At 67.8% G+C, this 20,713-nt stretch overlaps 1 protein-coding gene across 2 annotated transcripts in view; it reads left to right on the top strand.

Annotated features, from left to right (window-relative positions):
* The first annotated feature begins 8,676 nt into the window (after window positions 1-8,676).
* Window positions 8,677-20,713, top strand: part of LOC140410797 (histone deacetylase 2) — a 118,711-nt gene continuing 106,674 nt past the window's right edge. Inside the window, exon 1 of one of the 2 annotated variants that reach the window (XM_072499418.1) lies at window positions 8,677-8,930. In XM_072499418.1, coding sequence (XP_072355519.1) covers window positions 8,879-8,930 — 52 coding nt within the window. In that variant the 5' untranslated portion in view covers window positions 8,677-8,878. The remainder of the gene's footprint in view (window positions 8,931-20,713) is intronic. The other variant, XM_072499419.1, reaches the window with a different exon arrangement.

Genomic DNA, 20,713 nt, shown 5'->3' with positions numbered 1-20,713 from the left:
TTATTGTTGGTGGGTGTAAATTTGGGAGAAAATGTGAAAAAGGAGAATAAAAATATTTTTTTAAAAGAGATGCAAATGACATCAGGGCCACCACCCAGGTGCCCCTTCCACCAGGTTTTGTTTTGCTTGTTTTGTATTAAAAAAAAGAGAAGGGGGGAGAAAAATGTTTCTTTGTTTCTTTTTATATATGCTTCCTCTGGGTTTTTTTGTTTCTCCGTGTGTACATTTGTAAATATATCATGTATAAAACCTAATAAAAACATTTTTTTTAAATGTCAACAGCAAGCCACGAAAAAAGTTGTAAAGGAAAGTAAAATAGATTATGAGAGTAAACTAGCTCAGAATATAAAAACAGATAGCAAACGCTTCAACACATATATAAAATGAAAAAGAGTGGCTAAGGTCAACATTGTTCCTTTAGTGGGTGAGAAGGGGAAATTTAATAATGGGAAAACGTTTACAGCATGGAAACAGGCCCTTCGGCCCAACCAGTCCATGCCGCCCAGTTTTTACCATTAAGCTAGTCCCAGTTGCCCGCACTTGGCCCATAACCCTCTATAGAATTATAGAAATGGCCAAGGCATTTAGAACATAGAACATACAGTGCAGAAGGAGGCCATTCGGCCCATCGAGTCTGCACCGACCCACTTAAGCCCTCACTTCCACCCTATCCCCGTAACCCAATAACTCCTCCTAACCTTTTTGGTCACTAAGGGCAATTTATCATGGTCAACCCAGAGGAAACTCACTCAGGCACGGGGAGAACGTGCAAACTCCGCACAGACAGTGACCCAGCGGGGAGTCGAACCTGGGACCCTGGCACTGTGAAGCCACAGTGCTATCCACTTGTGCAACCATGCTGCCCCTATTTAACAGGTATTTAACAGATATTATGTGTCAGTCTTCACAGTGGAAGACACAAATAACATGCCAATAATTCATGGCAAGGAGGCTATGGCAGGTGAGAACCCAGAAGCGATCATTATCACTAAAGAGGTTGGGCAAGCTAATGGGGCGAAAGGTAGACAAGTCTCCTCTCCCTGATGGAATACATCCCAGGGTACTAAAAGAGATGGCCGGGGAAATAGCAAATGCGCTCGTGGTAATTTACCTAAATTCGCTGGACTCTGGGTGGTTACAGCAGATTAGAAAACAGCAAATGTGACTCCACTATTTAAAAAAGGAGGTTGACAAAGGCGGATAACTATAGCCCGCTTAGCTTAACTTCGGTAGTGGGGAAAATGTTTGAATCTATCAAGGAAGAAATAGCGAGACATCTGGATAGAAATTGTCCCATTGGACGGACGCAGCAAGGGTTCATGAAAGGCAGGTCATGTTTAACTGATTTAGTGGATTTCTTTGAGGACATCGCGAGCACGGTGGACAATGTGGAACGGGTGGACGAGGTGTATCTGAATTTTCAAAAATCATTCGACAAGGTGCCGCACAAAAGATTAAGGTGCATGGTGTTACAGGTAATGTATCAGCGTCAATAGAGGATTGGTTAACTAACAGAAAGCAAAGAGTGGGGATAAATGGGTGTTTTTCTGATTGGTGATCAATGGTTCGTGGTGACCCTCAGAGATCAGTGTTGGGACCGTATTCGTTTCCAATTTACATAAATGATTTGGAGCTGGGGATGAATTGTAATGTGTCAAAGTTTGCAGATGACACAAAGATGAGTGGTAGAGCAAATGGTGCAGAGGACACTGAAAGTCTGCAAAGGGTTTATAGATAGTTTAAGTGAGTGGGTAAGGGTCTGGCAGATGGAGTACAATGGTTGCCGTGGTAGCACAGTGGTTAGCACTGTTGCTTCACAGCGCCAGGGACCTGGGTTCGATTCCCAGGTTGGGTCACTGTCTGTGCGTAGTCTGTATGTGTCAGCCTGGGTTACCTCCTGGTGCTTTGATTTCCTCCCACAAGTCCTGAAAGACGTGCTTGTTTGGTGAATTGGACATTCTGAATTCTCCCTCAGTGTACCTGAACAGGTGCCGGAGTGTGGCGACTGGGGAATTTTCACTGTAACTTCATTGCAGTGTTAATGTAAGCCTACTTGTGACACTAATAAAGATTATTATGTTGGTAAATGTGAGGTCATCCATTTTGGTATAACAGCAACATGGACTATTATTTAAATGGTAAAAAATTGCAGCATGCTGCTGTACAGAGGGACCTGCTGTGTCCTTGTGCATGAATCGCAAGAAGTTGGTTTACAGGTGCAGAAGGTAATTAAGAAGTCAAAAAGAATGTTATCCTTATTGTTAGAGGGATGGAATTTAAAAACAGGGAGGTTATGTTGCAGCTATATAGGGTGCTTGGTGAGGCCACATCTGGAATACTGTGTAGTTTTGGTCTTACTTGAGAAAGGATGTGGCACTGGAGGGGGTGGAGGAGATTCACTAGATTGATTCTGGAGTTGAGAGGTTTAGCTTATGAGGAGAGACTAAGTAGACTTGAACTATGTGGTAGTATGTATTGGGGGTCATGTGGGACTGGAAGCCCTAATGTCATTGGCTGACAGATCCCGGGTCCTGGTTGGCCGTTGACCTCAAGCTCCGCCCTGAAGGCGAAGTATAAGAAGCCGGTGCCTTCCCCCGCAGGCCAGTTTACTATCGGGCTGCTGGGGAACAGACACACTTAATAAAGCCTCATCGACTTCACTCTATTCGTCTCACGGAGTCTTTGTGCGCTACAATTTATTAAGCGTGCCTAAAAAGGACTATGGAGCTCAGGATCATTCCAGAATGCCTGAGGATCAGCCCCCACGCAGTGAATGCGGCAGCATCCTTCAAACACTGGCAGACTTGCTTCGAGGCCTACATCAGATCGACCACAGGCCGAGTCTCAGACGAACAAAAACTGCAGGTCCTGCACTCGAGGGTGAGCACGGAGATTTTCACCCTCATTGAAGACACCGACGATTTCCAGACGGCGTTCACAGCACTGAGAAATCTCTACGTTCGCCCAGTTAACCAAATCTACGCTCGCTACCAGCTCGCGACAAGACGGCAAGCTCCCGGAGAATCGATGGACGAGTTCTACGCCGCGCTGCTGATTTTGGGACGAGCCTGCAGCTGCCCGTCGGTGAATGCAAACGAACATACGGACATGTTAATGCGCGACGCTTTTGTGGCAGGTATGCAATCCTCCCAAATCCGCCAAAGACTTCTAGAAAAAGAGTCGCTAGGACTCTCAGAGGCACGGGCCCTAGCAGCCTCCCTAGACGTGGCCGCGCGTAATACCCGCACCTACGGCCCCGACCGCGCGGCAGGCCATTGGGCCCCGTACGTACCCGTCGCGGCAAACCCCCTACCCCCCCCCGGACACCCCACAGGCTTGCGCAGTCCAAACGCCGAGTCGCACCGGGGGCGCCCACTGTTATTTCTGCGGCCAGGCGAAGCACCCCCGACAACGCTGTCCGGCCCGCGCAGCCATCTGCAAAAGCTGCGGGAAAAAGGGCCACTATGCGGTGGTGTGCCGATCCCGCGAGGTCGCCGCCGTCCCGGGGCCACAAGGAGCCCTACAAGCAGTCTATGCCTCCCAACCCCCCCCAGCACGCCATGTGCGACCCGCAGGCGCAGCCGCACTGGGTCCCGACCACCGCGGCCCCGGGAGAACTGGGAGCCCTGCACGCCGCCTACGCTCCCCAACCCCCCTCCCCGCAGCCCATGTACGACCCGCCGCCGGCGCTCCCGATTTGGGTGCCGGCCAACACTCTCCACGGAGAGGAAGGGGTTTTTCGCGTCCCGAACGCCACCCTCACCCCCGTCCCGCGCCCCACGCCTGACCCGCCGGCGCCACCTACCTGGACCCCGACCACCGCTGTCCCCGGTGAGGGAGCTCCTCGCGCTCCTTGCGCTCGCGGCCCCACGCCTGACCCGCCGGCGCCGCCGACTTGGGCCCCGACCACCGCTGTCCCCGGCGAGGGAGCTCCGCGCGGTCCTAGCGCCCGCAGCCCTGGCGCTCGCAGTGAAGGAACTCCGCACGGTCCTAGCGCCTGCGGCCCTGGCGCTCGCAGTGAAGGAACTCCGCGCGGTCCTAGCGCTCCCCAGACCCCCCAGCACACCATGTGCGACCCGCAGACGCCGCCATTTTGGGTCCCGACCACCACGAGGGGAGGAGGGGCGCCGTTGTGCGACCCGCAGACGCCGCCATTTTGGGTCCCGACCACCACGAGGGGAGGAGGGGCGCCGCCATCTTGGACCGCCCCCGACCTGTACGACGCATGGGGGCGGCCATTTTGTCCACCCCCGACGCCATCTTGTGACCCCTCAGCCACGTGCGATGTATGGGGGCGGCCATTTTGTCCATCCCCGACGCCACCTTGGACGGCAACAACGGACCCCACCCCACTAGTACAACCACGGCTCGCTTCGGTTACGCTCGATCAGTCTCGGCCCCGGACTCTCCAGACGATGACGACAACGGTCCTAATTAACGGCCACGAGACGCCATGCCTAGTCGACTCCGGGAGCACGGAAAGTTTTATAGACCCCGACACGGTAAGACGCTGTTCCTTAACTACCTACCCCAGCGCACAAAAGATTTGCCTAGCTGCAGGATCCCACTCCGTACAGATCCAGGGATTCTGCATAGTTACCCTAACAGTACAGGGGAGGGAATTCAAAGACTACAAACTTAACGTCCTTCCCCAACTCTGTGCCCCCACCTTGCTGGGCTTAGATTTCCAATGTAACCTACAGAGCCTTACGTTTAAATTCAGCGGCCCCATACCCCCACTCACTATCTGCGGCCTCGCCACCCTCAAGGTGCAACCCCCGTCCTTGTTTGCGAACCTCACCCCGGATTGCAAACCCGTCGCCACTAGGAGCAGACGGTACAGCGCCCAGGACCGGACCTTCATTCGGTCCGAAGTCCAGCGGCTACTAAAGGAGGGCATAATCCAGGCCAGCAATAGTCCCTGGAGAGCGCAGGTGGTAGTAGTGAAGACAGGGGAGAAACAAAGGATGGTCATTGACTATAGCCAGACCATCAACAGGTACACACAACTAGACGCGTACCCTCTCCCCCGCATATCCGACATGGTCAATCGGATTGCCCAGTATAAACTCTTCTCCACCGTGGACCTCAAGTCCGCCTACCATCAGCTCCCCATCCGCCCAAGTGACCGCAAGTACACAGCCTTCGAGGCAGACGGGCGATTATACCATTTCCTACGGGTCCCTTTTGGCGTCACAAACGGGGTCTCGGTCTTCCAACGGGAGATGGACCGAATGGTTGATCAACATGGGTTACGGGCCACGTTCCCGTACCTCGACAATGTAACCATCTGCGGCCACGATCAGCAGGACCACGACGCCAACCTCCAAAAATTCCTCCAGACCGCCAAAGCCTTGAACCTCACGTACAACGAGGACAAGTGCGTTTTTAGCACCGATCGGCTAGCCATTCTGGGCTACATAGTGCGCAATGGGATAATAGGCCCCGACCCCGAACGTATGCGCGCACTCATGGAATTTCCCCTCCCGCACTGCCCAAAAGCCCTGAAACGCTGCCTGGGGTTCTTTTCGTACTACGCCCCAGTGGCTTCCCCAGTACGCAGACAAGGCCCGCCCCCTAATACAGACCACGACCTTCCCTCTGTTGACAGAGGCTTGCCAGGCGTTCAGCCGCATCAAAGCGGACATCGCAAAGGCCACGATGCGCGCCATCGACGAGTCCCTCCCCTTCCAGGTCGAGAGCGACGCCTCCGACGTAGCTCTAGCGGCTACCCTTAACCAAGCGGGCAGACCCGTGGCCTTCTTCTCCCGAACCCTCCACGCCTCAGAAATCCGCCACTCCTCAGTGGAAAAGGAAGCCCAAGCCATAGTGGAAGCTGTGCGACATTGGAGGCATTACCTGGCCGGCAGGAGATTCACTCTCCTCACTGACCAACGGTCGGTAGCCTTCATGTTCGATAATGCACAGCGGGGCAAGATTAAAAATGACAAGATCTTAAGGTGGAGGATCGAGCTCTCCACCTTCAACTATGAGATCTTGTACCGGCCCGGAAAGCTGAACGAGCCGTCCGATGCCCTATCCCGCGGCACATGTGCCAACGCACAAATTGACCGCCTCCAAACCCTCCACGAGGACCTCTGCCACCCGGGGGTCACTCGGTTTTACCACTTCATCAAGTCCCGCAATCTCCCATACTCTTTAGAGGAGGTCCGTACAGTCACAAGGGACTGCCACATCTGCGCGGAATGCAAGCCGCATTTTTTCAGGCCAGATGGAGCGCACCTGATTAAGGCTTCCCGCCCCTTTGAACGCCTCAGTCTCGATTTCAAAGGGCCCCTCCCCTCCACCGACCGCAACGCGTATTTCCTTAATGTAGTGGACGAATACTCCCGCTTCCCTTTTGCCATTCCCTGCTCCGACATGACCGCGGCCACAGCCATTAAAGCCCTGAACAGCATCTTCACGCTGTTCGGTTACCCCGCATACGTCCACAGCGACAGGGGGTCCTCTTTCATGAGTGACGAGCTGCGCCAGTTCCTGCTCAGCAAGGGCATAGCCTCAAGCAGGACGACCAGCTGCAACCCCCGGGGGAACGGGCAAGTAGAAAGGGAGAACGGCACGGTCTGGAAGGCCTCCCAGTTTCACGGTGGCAGGAGGTCCTCCCGGACGCTCTCCATTCCATCCGGTCGTTATTATGTACAAGCACTAATCAAACGCCTCACCAGCGTCTCCTTGTCTTCCCTAGGAGGTCCTCCTCTGGAACGTCGCTGCCGACCTGGCTGGCGGCCCCAGGACCCATCCTGCTCCGAAAGCACGTGCGGGCACATAAGGCGGACCCGTTGGTCGAAAGGGTTCACCTCCTCCACGCAAACCCCCAGTACGCCTACGTGGAGTACCCCGACGGCCGACAGGACACGGTCTCCCTGCGGGATCTGGCGCCCGCCGGCACCACGCACACCCCCCCGACACCATCAACCCAACCGCCCCCCTTCCTGCCACCGCCGCACCCCGCGACCGCCCCCTTCCCAGGAGGATCAGTCCCCCTCCCCTTTGCACCGACAGCTGAAATCGTGCGGCTCCCGGAGGCGACAACACTGGTACAAGCACCACCACCACCGCCGGGGCCGAGGCGATCGACACGGACGACCAGACCGCCCGACCGACTCGTGGCGTCGATGTAAAACAAAGATGGACTGTCCAATGAACATTTTGTTTTTCCTATACCCTCTGTATATAGTTGTAACAGGACGATACTGTCCAATACTGTACTACCATGTAACTGTTCTATCCTCCCAGGACCAGCCCTGTCAACCCTTACCACCATACGAAGCATCACCCCGCCGGGTTCATTTTTGACAAGGGGTGAATGTGGTAGTATGTATTGGGGGTCATGTGGGACTGGAAGCCCTAATGTCATTGGCTGACAGATCCCGGGTCCTGGTTGGCCGTTGACCTCAAGCTCCGCCCTGAAGGCGAAGTATAAGAAGCCGGTGCCTTCCCCTGCCGGCCAGTTTACTATCGAGCTGCTGGGGAAACAGACACGCTTAATAAAGCCTCATCGACTTCACTCTATTCGTCTCACGGAGTCTTTGTGTGCTACAAACTATACTCATTGGAATTTAGAAGAATGAGGGGGGACTTTATAGAAACATATAAAGTTACAAAGGGAATAGATAAAATAGAAGCAGGGAGGTTGTTTCTACTGGTGGGTGAAACTAGGACTAGGGGACATAGCCTCAAAAGAAGGGGGAGCAGATTTTGGACTGAGTTGAGGAAGAACTTCTTCACCAAAAGAGCTGTAAATCTGTGGAATTCCCTGCCCAGTGAAGCAGTTGAGGCTACCTCGTTGAATGTTGGTAAGGCAAAGATCGATAGATTTTTGAACAGTAAATCAGAGAACAGGGGGGAACGTGGGGGGAGGGGGGAACGTATGAGTCCATAAAAAGATCAGCCATGATCTTATTGAATATTGAAGCAAGCTCGAGGGGGCCAGGTGGCCTACTCCTGCTTCTAGTTCTTATGTTTTTAATTCTGCACCGATCCTCTGAAAGAGCACTCTACTCAAGCCCACTGTACCGCTCTATATCCATAACCACACTTATCCTGCACATCTTTGGACACTAAGGGTAATTTAACATGGTCAATCCACCTAACCTGAACAACTTTGGAGTGTGGGAGGAAACTGGAGCACCCGAAGGAAACCCACACAGATATGGGAGAACATGCAAACGTCACACAGTCACCCAAGACCAGAATTGAAGCCAGGTCCCTGGCGCTGTGAGGCAGCAGCGCTAACTACTGTTGCACCGTGACTCCCTATTCTGCTATGAGAGCAAGGTTGGAAATTAAAGATGATAATTAACAGCATTATATTTGTAGAACTTTCCATTCTTTTGCAAAACCCAATACGTGATTTGCGGAAAGAGCCAAGTTAGTATAAGGGTGCAGAAACAAAAGAATGACATTTGACCACTGGCGCATGTTTGCGCCTCATTTCCTGCGACATTATGATTAAAAAGCTGCTTTGCCCGTGATTAACGTATTCAACTACTCTGGACGGCACAGGGGAATTATTATTGTCTCATGCTAGACACAGCTCCTCACAGCGCGCGCGCCCGCCAACGCGCGTGCCCTGCGCAGCCCGCGCCCCACAGCGCGGGCGCGCCCGGGAGACTGTTCCACTGGGAGAGAGGGGGATAAGTGGTGCGGTAAACAGCCACAATTTCTTGCCAGGGCGGCGGGATCAGTGAAGAGGGGGCCGAGCAGATGAGACAGCCGTGCGGTCCCCGGCTCGCATCGACCATCACTGCGGTCCCCGGCTCGCATCGACCATCACTGCGGCTGGTATTTGGATCTGTATTCACGGCTCCCCCTCCCGGGCGGTGGTGCTGACCGAGCACACTCTCGCGCGGCTGTCATGGCGCTGACTCAGGGAGCCGGGAAGAAGAAAGTTTGTTATTATTATGACGGTAAGAGAGAGATCGGGGGGACCCCAGAGATCGTGGGGGGTGGAGGGGGGAACGTGGGGGGAGGGGAGGCGGGAATGTGGGGGGGAGGGGGGAACGGGAGGGGGGAGGGGAGGGGGGAACGTGGGGGGGAGGGGAGGGGGGAACGTGGGGGGGAGGGGAGGGGGGAACGTGGGGGGGAGGGGAGGGGAGGGGGGAACGTGGGGGGGAGGGGAGGGGGGAACGTGGGGGGGAGGGGAGGGGGGAACGTGGGGGGGAGGGGAGGGGGGAACGTGGGGGGGAGGGGAGGGGAGGGGGGAACGTGGGGGGGAGGGGAGGGGGGAACGTGGGGGGGAGGGGAGGGGGGAACGTGGGGGGGGAGGGGAGGGGGGAACGTGGGGGGGAGGGGAGGGGAGGGGGGAACGTGGGGGGGAGGGGAGGGGAGGGGGGAACGTGGGGGGGAGGGGAGGGGAGGGGGGAACGTGGGGGGGAGGGGAGGGGGGAACGTGGGGGGGAGGGGAGGGGGGAACGTGGGGGGGGAGGGGAGGGGGGAACGTGGGGGGGAGGGGAGGGGGGAACGTGGGGGGGAGGGGAGGGGGGAACGTGGGGGGGAGGGGAGGGGAGGGGGGAACGTGGGGGGGAGGGGAGGGGAGGGGGGAACGTGGGGGGGAGGGGAGGGGGGAACGTGGGGGGGAGGGGAGGGGGGAACGTGGGGGGGAGGGGAGGGGGGAACGTGGGGGGGAGGGGAGGGGAGGGGGGAACGTGGGGGGGAGGGGAGGGGGGAACGTGGAGGGGAGGGGGGAACGTGGGGGGGAGGGGAGGGGGGAACGTGGGGGGGAGGGGAGGGGAGGGGGGAACGTGGGGGGGAGGGGAGGGGGGAACGTGGGGGGGAGGGGAGGGGGGAACGTGGGGGGGAGGGGAGGGGGAACGTGGGGGGGAGGGGAGGGGGGAACGTGGGGGGGAGGGGAGGGGGGAACGTGGGGGGGAGGGGAGGGGGGAACGTGGGGGGGAGGGGAGGGGGGAACGTGGGGGGGAGGGGAGGGGGGAACGTGGGGGGGAGGGGAGGGGGGAACGTGGGGGGGGAGGGGAGGGGGGAACGTGGGGGGGAGGGGAGGGGGGAACGTGGGGGGGAGGGGAGGGGGGGGGGACGTGGGGGGGAGGGGGAGGGGGGGAACGTGGGGGGGAGGGGGAGGGGGGGGGGGAACGTGGGGGGGAGGGGAGGGGGGGAGGGGAGGGGGGAACGTGGGGGGGGGGAGGGGGGGGGAGGGGAGGGGGGAACGTGGGGGGGAGGGGAGGGGGGAGGGGAGGGGGGAACGTGGGGGGGAGGGGAGGGGGGAACGTGGGGGGGAGGGGAGGGGGGAACGTGGGGGGGGAGGGGAGGGGGGAGGGGAGGGGGGAACGTGGGGGGGAGGGGAGGGGGGAACGTGGGGGGGGAGGGGAGGGGGAACGTGGGGGGGAGGGGAGGGGGGAACGTGGGGGGGAGGGGAGGGGGGAACGTGGGGGGGAGGGGAGGGGAGGGGGGGAACGTGGGGGGGAGGGGAGGGGAGGGGGGAACGTGGGGGGGAGGGAGGGGGGAACGTGGGGGGGAGGGGAGGGGAGGGGGGAACGTGGGGGGGAGGGGAGGGGAGGGGGGGAACGTGGGGGGGAGGGGAGGAGGGGGGGGAACGTGGGGGGGGGGAACGTGGGGGGGAGGGGAGGAGGGGGGGGAACGTGGGGGGGAGGGGAGGAGGGGGGGGAACGTGGGGGGGAGGGGAGGAGGGGGGGGAACGTGGGGGGGAGGGGAGGAGGGGGGGGAGGGGAGGAGGGGGGGGAACGTGGGGGGGAGGGGAGGAGGGGGGGAACGTGGGGGGGAGGGGAGGAGGGGGGGAACGTGGGGGGAGGGGAGGAGGGGGGGGAACGTGGGGGGGAGGGGAGGAGGGGGGGGAACGTGGGGGGGAGGGGAGGAGGGGGGGGGAACGTGGGGGGGAGGGGAGGAGGGGGGGGAACGTGGGGGGGAGGGGAGGAGGGGGGGGAACGTGGGGGGGAGGGGAGGAGGGGGGGGAACGTGGGGGGGAGGGGAGGAGGGGGGGAACGTGGGGGGGAGGGGAGGAGGGGGGGGAACGTGGGGGGGAGGGGAGGAGGGGGGGGAACGTGGGGAGGAGGGGGGGAACGTGGGGGGGAGGGGAGGAGGGGGGGGAACGTGGGGGGGAGGGGAGGAGGGGGGGGAACGTGGGGGGGAGGGGAGGAGGGGGGGGAACGTGGGGGGGAGGGGAGGAGGGGGGGGAACGTGGGGGGGAGGGGAGGAGGGGGGGGAACGTGGGGGGAGGGGAGGAGGGGGGGGAACGTGGGGGGGAGGGGAGGAGGGGGGGGAACGTGGGGAGGAGGGGGGGGAACGTGGGGGGGAGGGGAGGAGGGGGGGAACGTGGGGGGGAGGGGAGGAGGGGGGGGAACGTGGGGGGGAGGGGAGGAGGGGGGGGAACGTGGGGGGGAGGGGAGGAGGGGAGGGGAGGAGGGGGGGGAACGTGGGGGGAGGGGAGGAGGGGGGGGAACGTGGGGAGGAGGGGGGGGAACGTGGGGGGGAGGGGAGGAGGGGGGGGGAACGTGGGGGGGAGGGGAGGAGGGGGGGGAACGTGGGGGGGAGGGGAGGAGGGGGGGAACGTGGGGGGGAGGGGAGGAGGGGGGGGAACGTGGGGGGGAGGGGAGGAGGGGGGGAACGTGGGGGGAGGGGAGGAGGGGGGGGAACGTGGGGGGAGGGAGGAGGGGGGGGAACGTGGGGGGAACGTGGGGGGGAGGGGAGGAGGGGGGGGAACGTGGGGGGAGGGGAGGGGAGGGGGGGAACGTGGGGGGAGGGGAGGGGGGGAACGTGGGGGGGAGGGGAGGAGGGGGGGGAACGTGGGGGGGAGGGGAGGAGGGGGGGGGAACGTGGGGGGGAGGGAGGAGGGGGGGAACGTGGGGGGAGGGGAGGGGGGGGGGAACGTGGGGGGGAGGGGAGGAGGGGGGGAACGTGGGGGGGAGGGGAGGAGGGGGGGGAACGTAGGGGGGAACGTGGGGGGGAGGGGAGGGGAGGGGGGAACGTGGGGGGGAGGGGGGGAGTGGGGGGGGGGGGAGGGGAGGGGAGGGGGGAACGTGGGGGGGAGGGGAGGGGGGAACGTGGGGGGGAGGGGAGAGGGGAACGTGGGGGGAGGGGGGGAGGGGGGAACGTGGGGGGGAGGGGAGGGGAGGGGGGAACGTGGGGGGGAGGGGGGGGGAGGGGGGGAACGTGGGGGGGAGGGGGGAACGTGGGGGGAGGGGGGAACGTGGGGGGGAGGGGAGGGGGGAACGTGGGGGGGAGGGGGGGGAGGGGGGGGAGGGGAGGGGGGAACGTGGGGGGGAGGGGGGGAGGGGAGGGGGGAATGTGGGGGGGAGGGGAGGGGAGGGGAGGGGGGAACGTGGGGGGGAGGGGAGGGGGGAACGTGGGGGGGAGGGGAGGGGGGAACGTGGAGGGGAGGGAGGGGGGGGGGGAGGGGAGGGGGGGAGGGGAGGGGAGGGGGGAACGTGGGGGGAGGGGAGGGGAGGGGGGAACGTGGGGGGGAGGGGAGGGGGGAACGTGGGGGGAGGGGAGGGGGGAACGTGGGGGGAGGGGAGGGGGGAACGTGGGGGGGAGGGGAGGGGGGAACGTGGGGGGGAGGGGAGGGGAGGGGGGAACGTGGGGGGGAGGGGAGGGGAGGGGAGGGGGGAACGTGAGGGGGGGAGGGGGGAACGTGGAGGGGAGGGGAGGGGGGAACGTGGGGGGGGAGGGAGGGGAGGGGGGAACGTGGGGGGGGAGGGGAGGGGAGGGGGAACGTGGGGGGGGAGGGGAGGGGGGGGGAGGGGGGAACGTGGGGGGGGAGGGGAGGGGAGGGGGGGAACGTGGGGGGGAGGGGAGGGGGGGGGAACGTGGGGGGGAGGGGAGGGGAGGGGGAACGTGGGGGGAGGGGGGAGGGGAGGGGAGGGGGAACGTGGAGGGAGGGGAGGGGGGAACGTGGGGGGGGAGGGGAGGGGAACGTGGGGGGGAGGGAGGGGAGGGGAGGGGGGGAACGTGGAGGGGAGGGGAGGGGGGAACGTGGGGGGGAGGGGAGGGAGGGAGGGGGAACGTGGGGGGAGGGGAGGGGAGGGGGGAACGTGGGGGGGAGGGGAGGGGAGGGGGAACGTGGGGGGGAGGGGAGGGGAGGGGGGAACGTGGGGGGGAGGGGAGGGGAGGGGGGAACGTGGGGGGGAGGGGGGAGGGGAGGGGGGAACGTGGGGGGGAGGGGAGGGGGGAACGTGGGGGTAGGGGAGGGGAGGGGGAACGTGGGGGGAGGGGAGGGGGAGGGGAGAGGGGGAACGTGGGGGGAGGGGAGGGGAGGGGGAACGTGGGGGGGAGGGGAGGGGGGAACGTGGGGGGGGAGGGGAGGGGGAACGTGGGGGGGGGGGGGAACGTGGGGGGGGAGGGGAGGGGGGAACGTGGGGGGGAGGGGAGGGGAGGGGGAACGTGGGGGGAGGGGGGGAGGGGAGGGGAGGGGGGAACTTGGGGGGGAGGGGAGGGGGGAACGTGGGGGGGAGGGGAGGGGAGGGGGGAATGGGGGAGGGGAGGGGGGGAGGGGAGGGGAGGGGGGAACGTGGGGGGGAGGGGAGGGGAGGGGGGAACGTGGGGGGGAGGGGAGGGGAACGTGGGGGGGAGGGGAGGGGGAGGGGAGGGGGGAACGTGGAGGGGAGGGGAGGGGGGAACGTGGGGGGGAGGGGAGGGGAGGGGGAACGTGGGGGGGAGGGGAGGGGAGGGGGGGAACGTGGGGGGGAGGGGAGGGGAGGGAGGGAACGTGGGGGGGAGGGGAGGGGAGGGGGGAACGTGGGGGGGAGGGGAGGGGGGAACGTGGGGGTAGGGGAGGGGAGGGGGAACGTGGGGGGGAGGGGAGGGGAGGGGGGAACGTGGGGGGAGGGGAGGGGAGGGGGAACGTGGGGGGGAGGGGAGGGGGGAACGTGGGGGGGGAGGGGAGGGGGAACGTGGGAGGGGAGGGGGGAACGTGGGGGGGGAGGGGAGGGGGGAACGTGGGGGGGAGGGGAGGGGAGGGGGGAACGTGGGGGGAGGGGGGGAGGGGAGGGGAGGGGGGAACTTGGGGGGGAGGGGAGGGGGGAACGTGGGGGGGAGGGGAGGGGAGGGGGGAATGGGGGAGGGGAGGGGGGGAGGGGAGGGGAGGGGGGGAACGTGGGGGGGAGGGGAGGGGAGGGGGGAACGTGGGGGGGAGGGGAGGGGAGGGGGAACGTGGGGGGGAGGGGAGGGGTGGGGGGAACGTGGGGGGAGGGGAGGGGAGGGGGGGAACGTGGGGGGGAGGGGAGGGGAGGGGGGAACGTGGGGGGGAGGGGAGGGGGGAACGTGGGGGGGAGGGGAGGGGGGAACGTGGGGGGGAGGGGAGGGGGGGAACGTGGGGGGGAGGGGAGGGGGGAACGTGGGGGGGAGGGGAGGGGAGGGGGGAACGTGGGGGGGAGGGGAGGGGAGGGGGGAACGTGGGGGGGAGGGGAGGGGAGGGGGGAACGTGGGGGGGAGGGGAGGGGAGGGGGGAACGTGGGGGGGAGGGAGGGGAGGGGGGAACGTGGGGGGGAGGGGAGGGAGGGGGAACGTGGGGGGGAGGGGAGGGGAGGGGGGAACGTGGGGGGGAGGGGAGGGGAGGGGGGAACGTGGGGGGGAGGGGAGGGGAGGGGGGAACGTGGGGGGGAGGGGAGGGGAGGGGGGGAACGTGGGGGGAGGGGAGGGGAGGGGGGAACGTGGGGGGGAGGGGATTGGAGGGGGGAACGTGGGGGGGAGGGGATTGGAGGGGGGAACGTGGGGGAGGGGAGGGGGAACATGGGGGGGAGGGGAGGGGGGAACGTGGGGGGGGAGGGGAGGGGAGGGGGGAACGTGGGGGGGAGGGGAGGGGAGGGGGGAACGTGGGGGGGGAGGGGAGGGGGGGACGTGGGGGGGAGGGGAGGTGAGGGGGGAACGTGGGGCGGAGGGGAGGGGGGAACGTGGGGGGGAGGGGAGGGGGGAACGTGGGGGGGAGGGGAGGGAGGGGAGGGGGGAACGTGGGGGGGAGGGGAGGGGAGGGGAGGGGGGAACGTGGGGGGGAGGGGAGGGGAGGGGAGGGGGGAACGTGGGGGGGAGGGGAGGGGAGGGGGGAACATGGGGGGGAGGGAGGGGAGGGGGGAACATGGGGGGGAGGGGAGGGGAGGGGGGGAACGTGGGGGGGAGGGGAGGGGAGGGGAGGGGGGGAACGTGGGGGGGAGGGGAGGGGGGGAACGTGGGGGGGAGGGGAGGGGGGAACGTGGGGGGGGAGGGGAGGGGAGAACGTGGGGGGGAGGGGAGGGGGGAACGTGGGGGGAGGGGAGGGGGGAACGTGGGGGGGAGGGGAGGGGGGAACGTGGGGGGGAGGGGGGAACGTGGGGGGGAGGGGGGGAGAGGAGGGGGGAACGTGGGGGGGAGGGGGGGGAGGGGAGGGGGGAACGTGGGGGGGAGGGGGGAGGGGGGAACGTGGGGGGGGAGGGGAGGGGAGGGGGGAACGTGGGGGGGAGGGGAGGGGAGGGGGGAACGTGGGGGGGAGGGGAGGGGGGAACGTGGGGGGGAGGGGAGGGGGGAACGTGGGGGGGGAGGGGAGGGGGGAACGTGGGGGGGGGGGAGGGGGGGAGGGGGGGGGGAACGTGGGGGGGAGGGGAGGGGGGGACGTGGAGGGGAGGGGGAACGTGGGGGGGGGGAGGGGAGGGGGGAACGTGGGGGGGAGGGGAGGGGGGAACGTGGGGGAGGGGTGGGGGGGGAGGGGAGGGGAGGGGGGAACGTGGGGGGGAGGGGAGGGGAGGGGGGAACGTGGGGGGGAGGGGAGGGGAGGGGGGAACGTGGGGGGGGGAGGGGGAACGTGGGGGGGGAGGGGAGGGGAGGGGGAACGTGGGGGGGAGGGGAGGGGAGGGGGAACGTGGGGGGGAGGGGAGGGGAGGGGGGAACGTGGGGGGGAGGGGAGGGGGAACGTGGAGGGGAGGGGGAGGGGAGGGGGGAACGTGGGGGGAGGGGAGGGGAGGGGGGAACGTGGGGGGGAGGGGAGGGGGGAACGTGGGGGGAGGGGAGGGGGGAACGTGGGGGGGAGGGGAGGGGGGAACGTGGGGGGGAGGGGAGGGGGGAACGTGGGGGGGGAGGGGAGGGGGAGGGGGGAACGTGGGGGGGACGGGAGGGGGGAACGTGGGGGGGAGGGGAGGGGAGGGGGGAACGTGGGGGGGGAGGGGAGGGGAGGGGGGAACGTGGGGGGGAGGGGAGGGGGGAACGTGGGGGGGAGGGAGGGGAGGGGAGGGGGAACGTGGGGGGGGAGGGGAGGGGAGGGGAGGGGGGAACGTGGGGGGGGCGGGGGGAAACGTGGGGGGAGGGGAGGGGAGGGGGGAACGAGGGGTGAACGTGGGGGGGGGAGGGGAGGGGAGGGGGAACGTGGGGGGGGAGGGGAGGGGGGAACGTGGGGGGGAGGGGAGGGGAGGGGGGAACGTGGGGGGGAGGGGGGAGGGGAGGGGAGGGGGGAACGTGGGGGGGGAGGGGAGGGGAGGGGGGAACGTGGGGGGGGAGGGGGGAACGTGGGGGGGGAGGGGAGGGGAGGGGGGAACGTGGGGGGGAGGGGGGGGAGGGGGGAACGTGGGGGGGGAGGGGAGGGGAGGGGGGAACGTGGGGGGGAGGGGAGGGGAGGGGGAACGTGGGGGGGAGGGGAGGGGGGAACGTGGGGGGGAGGGGAGGGGAGGGGGAACGTGGGGGGGAGGGGAGGGGAGGGGGGAACGTGGGGGGGAGGGGAGGGGAGGGGGGAACGTGGGGGGGAGGGAGGGGAGGGGGGAACGTGGGGGGAGGGTGGGGGGGAACGTGGGGGGGAGGGGAGGGGGGAACGTGGGGGGGGGGAGGGGGGAACGTGGGGGGGGGGAGGGGAGGGGGGAACGTGGGGGGGAGGGGGGAACGTGGGGGGAGGGGTGGGGGGAGGGGAGGGGGGAACGTGGGGGGAGGGGAGGGGGGAACGTGGGGGAGGGGAGGGGGAACGTGGGGGGGGAGGGGAGGGGAGGGGAGGGGGGAACGTGGGGGGGAGGGGAGGGGAGGGGGGAACGTGGGGGGAGGGGAGGGGAGGGGGGAACGTGGGGGAGGGGAGGGGAGGGGGGAACGTGGGGGGGGAGGGGAGGGGAGGGGGAACGTGGGGGGGAGGGGAGGGGGGAACGTGGGGGGAGGGGAGGGGAGGGGAGGGGGGAACGTGGGGGGAGGGGAGGGGAGGGGGGAACGTGGGGGGAGGGGAGGGGGAACGTGGAGGGAGGGGGGAACGTGGGGGGGAGGGGAGGGGGGAACGTGGGGGGGAGGGGAGGGGGGAACGTGGGGGGGAGGGGAGGGGGGAACGTGGGGGAGGGGAGGGGGGAACGTGTGGGGGAGGGAGGGGAGGGAGGAACGTGGGGGGGAGGGTGGGGGGGAGGGGAGGGGGGAACGTGGGGGGGGGAGGGGTGGGGGGGAGGGAGGGGGGAACGTGGGGGGGGGAGGGAGGGAGGGGGAACGTGGGGGGGGGAGGGGAGGGGGGGAACGTGGGGGGGAGGGGAGGGGGGAACGTGGGGGGGAGGGGAGGGGAGGGGGGACGTGGGGGGGAGGGGGGGGGAGGGGAGGGGAGGGGGGAACGTGGGGGGGAGGGGAGGGGAGGGAGGAACGTGGGGGGAGGGGAGGGGGAACGTGGGGGGGAGGGGGAACGTGGGGGGGAGGGGAGGGGGAACGTGGGGGGGGAGGGGAGGGGGAACGTGGGGGGGAGGGAGGGGGAACGTGGGGGGAGGGGAGGGGGGGAACGTGGGGGGGAGGGGAGGGGGGAACGTGGGGGGGGGGGAGGGGAGGGGGGAACGTGGGGGGGAGGGGAGGGAGGGGGAACGTGGGGGGAGGGGAGGGGGGAACGTGGGGGGAGGGGAGGGGGGAACGTGGGGGGGAGGGGAGGGGGGAACGTGGGGGGAGGGGAGGGGGGCACGTGGGGGGGAGGGGGAACGTGGGGGGGAGGGGAGGGGGAAACGTGGGGGGGGAGGGGAGGGGGGAAACGTGGGGGGGAGGGGAGGGGGGAAACGTGGGGGGGAGGGGAGGGGGAACGTGGGGGGAACGTGGGAGGGGAGGGGGAACGTGGGGGGAGGGGAGGGGGAAACGTGGGGGGGAGGGGAGGGGGCAAACGTGGGGGGGAGGGGAGGGGAAACGTGGGGGGGAGGGGAGGGGAGGGGAGGGGGAACGTGGGGGGGGAGGGGAGGGGAGGGGGGAACGTGGGGGGGAGGGGGGAACGTGGGGGGGAGGGGAGGGGGGAACGTGGGGGGGAGGGGAGGGGGAACGTGGGGGGAGGGGAGGGGGGAAACGTGGGGGGGGGGAGGGGGGAAACGTGGGGGGGAGGGGGGAAACGTGGGGGGGAGGGGAGGGGGGAACGTGTGGGGGGAGGGGAGGGGAGGGGGGAACGTGGGGGGAGGGGAGGGGGGAACGTGGGGGGGAGGGGAGGGGAGGGGGGAACGTGGGGGGGGAGGGGAGGGGAGGGGGGAACGTGGGGGGGAGGGGAGGGGGGAACGTGGGGGGGAGGGGAGGGGGGAAACGTGGGGGGGATGGGAGGGGGGAAACGTGGGGGGGAGGGGGAAAACGTGGGGGGAGGGGAGGGGGGAACGTGGGGGGGGGAGTGGAGGGGAGGGGGGAACGTGGGGGGGAGGGGAGGGGGGAACGTGGGGGGGGAGGGGAGGGGGGAACGTGGGGGGGAGGGGAGGGGAGGGGGGAACGTGGGGGGAGGGGAGGGGGGACGGGGGGGGGGGGACGTGGGGGGAGGGAGGGGAGGGGGGAACGTGGGGGGGGAGGGGGGGAACGTGGGGGGGAGGAGAGGGGAGGGGGGAACGTGGGGGGGAGGAGAGGGGAGGGGGGAACGTGGGGGGAGGGGAGGGGGGGGAACGTGGGGGGAGGGGAGGGGAGGGGGGAACGTGGGGGGGAGGGGAGGGGAGGGGGGAACGTGGGGGGGGGGGGAGGGAGGGGGGAACGTGGGGGGTAGGGGAGGGGGGAACGTGGGGGGGAGGAGAGGGGAGGGGGGAACGTGGGGGGTAGGGGAGGGGGGAACGTGGGGGGTAGGGGAGGGGGGAACGTGGGGGGGAGGAGAGGGGAGGGGGGAACTTGGGGGAGGGGAGGGGGGAACGTGGGGGGGAGGGGAGGGGAGGGGGGAACGTGGGGGGGAGGAGAGGGGAGGGGGAACGTGGGGGAGGAGAGGGGAGGGGGGAACGTGGGGGGGAGGAGAGGGGAGGGGGGAACGTGGGGGAGGAGAGGGGAGGGGGGGAACGTGGGGAGGAGAGGGGAGGGGGGAACGTGGGGAGGAGAGGGGAGGGGGGAACGTGGGGGGGAGGGGAGGGGAGGGGGGAACGTGGGGGGGAGGGGAGGGGGGAACGTGGGGGGGGAGTGGAGGGGAGGGGGGAACGTGGGGGGGGAGGGGAGGGGGGAACGTGGGGGAGGGGAGGGGGGAACGTGGGGGGGAGGGGAGGGGAGGGGGGAACGTGGGGGGAGGGGAGGGGAGGGAGGAACGTGGGGGAGGGGAGGGGAGGGGGGAACGTGGGGGGAGGGGAGGGGGGAACGTGGAGGGGAGGGGAGGGGGGAACGTGGGGGGGAGGGGAGGGGGGGAACGTGGGGGGGAGGGGAGGGGGGAACGTGGGGGGGAGGAGAGGGGAGGGGGGAACGTGGGGGGTAGGGGAGGGGGGAACGTGGGGGGTAGGGGAGGGGGGAACGTGGGGGGGAGGAGAGGGGAGGGGGGAACTTGGGGGAGGGGAGGGGGGAACGTGGGGGGGAGGGGAGGGGAACGTGGGGGGGCTGGGAGGGGGAACGTGGGGGGGCGGGGAGGGGGGAACGTGGGGGGAGGGGAGGGGGGAACGTGGGGGGAGGGGAGGGGGGAACGTGGGGGGGAGGGGAGGGGAGGGGGAACGTGGGGGGGAGGGGACGGGAGGGGGGAACGTGGGGGGAGGGGAGGGGGGAACGTGGGGGGGAGGGGAGGGGAGGGGGGAACGTGGAGGGGAGGGGGGAACGTGGAGGGGAGGGCGGATGTGGGGGGGAGCGGGAACGTGGGGGGGAGGGGAGGGGGGAGGGGAGGGGGAACGTGGGGGGGAGGGGAGGGGGGAACGTGGGGGGGCGGGGAGGGGGGAACGTGGGGGGAGGGGAGGGGAGGGGGAACGTGGGGGGAGGGGACGGGAGGGGGGAACGTGGGGGGAGGGGAGGGGGGAACGTGGGGGGGAGGGGAGGGGAGGGGGGAACGTGGAGGGGAGGGGGGAATGTGGGGGGGAGGGGGGAACGTGGGGGGGAGGGGAGGGGGGAGGGGAGGGGGGAACGTGGAGGGGAGGGGGGAATGTGGGGGGGAGGGGGGAACGTGGGGGGAGGGGAGGGGGAAAGTGGAGGGGAGGGGGAACGTGGGGGGAGGGGGGAACGTAGGGGGAAGGGAGGGGGGAACGTGGGGGGAGGGGGAAGGGAGGGGGGGAACGTGCGGGGGAGGAGGGAACGTGCGGGGGAGGGGGGGAACGTGGGGGGTGGGGGGAACGTGGGGGGTGGGGAAGGGAGGGGAACGTGGGGGGTGGGGGAAGGGAGGGGGAACGTGGGGGGGTGGGGGAGGGAGGGGGAACGTGGGGGAAGGGGGAAGGGAGGGGGAACGTGGGGGAAGGGAGGGGAACGTGGGGGGGTGGGGAAGGGAGGGGGAACGTGGGGGGAGGGGAGGGGAGGGGGAACGTGGGGAGGGTGAGGGGGAACGTGGGGGGAGGAGGGGGGTGGAAGGGAGGGAGAATGTGGGGGGGCAGAGAGGGAGGGGGAACGTGGGGGTGCAGAGAGGGAGGGAGGAAAT

Source organism: Scyliorhinus torazame, chromosome 4, assembly GCF_047496885.1.
Source record: "Scyliorhinus torazame isolate Kashiwa2021f chromosome 4, sScyTor2.1, whole genome shotgun sequence".
Taxonomy (NCBI): Eukaryota; Metazoa; Chordata; class Chondrichthyes; order Carcharhiniformes; family Scyliorhinidae; genus Scyliorhinus; species Scyliorhinus torazame.
This window is presented reverse-complemented; position numbering and strand designations above follow the sequence as displayed.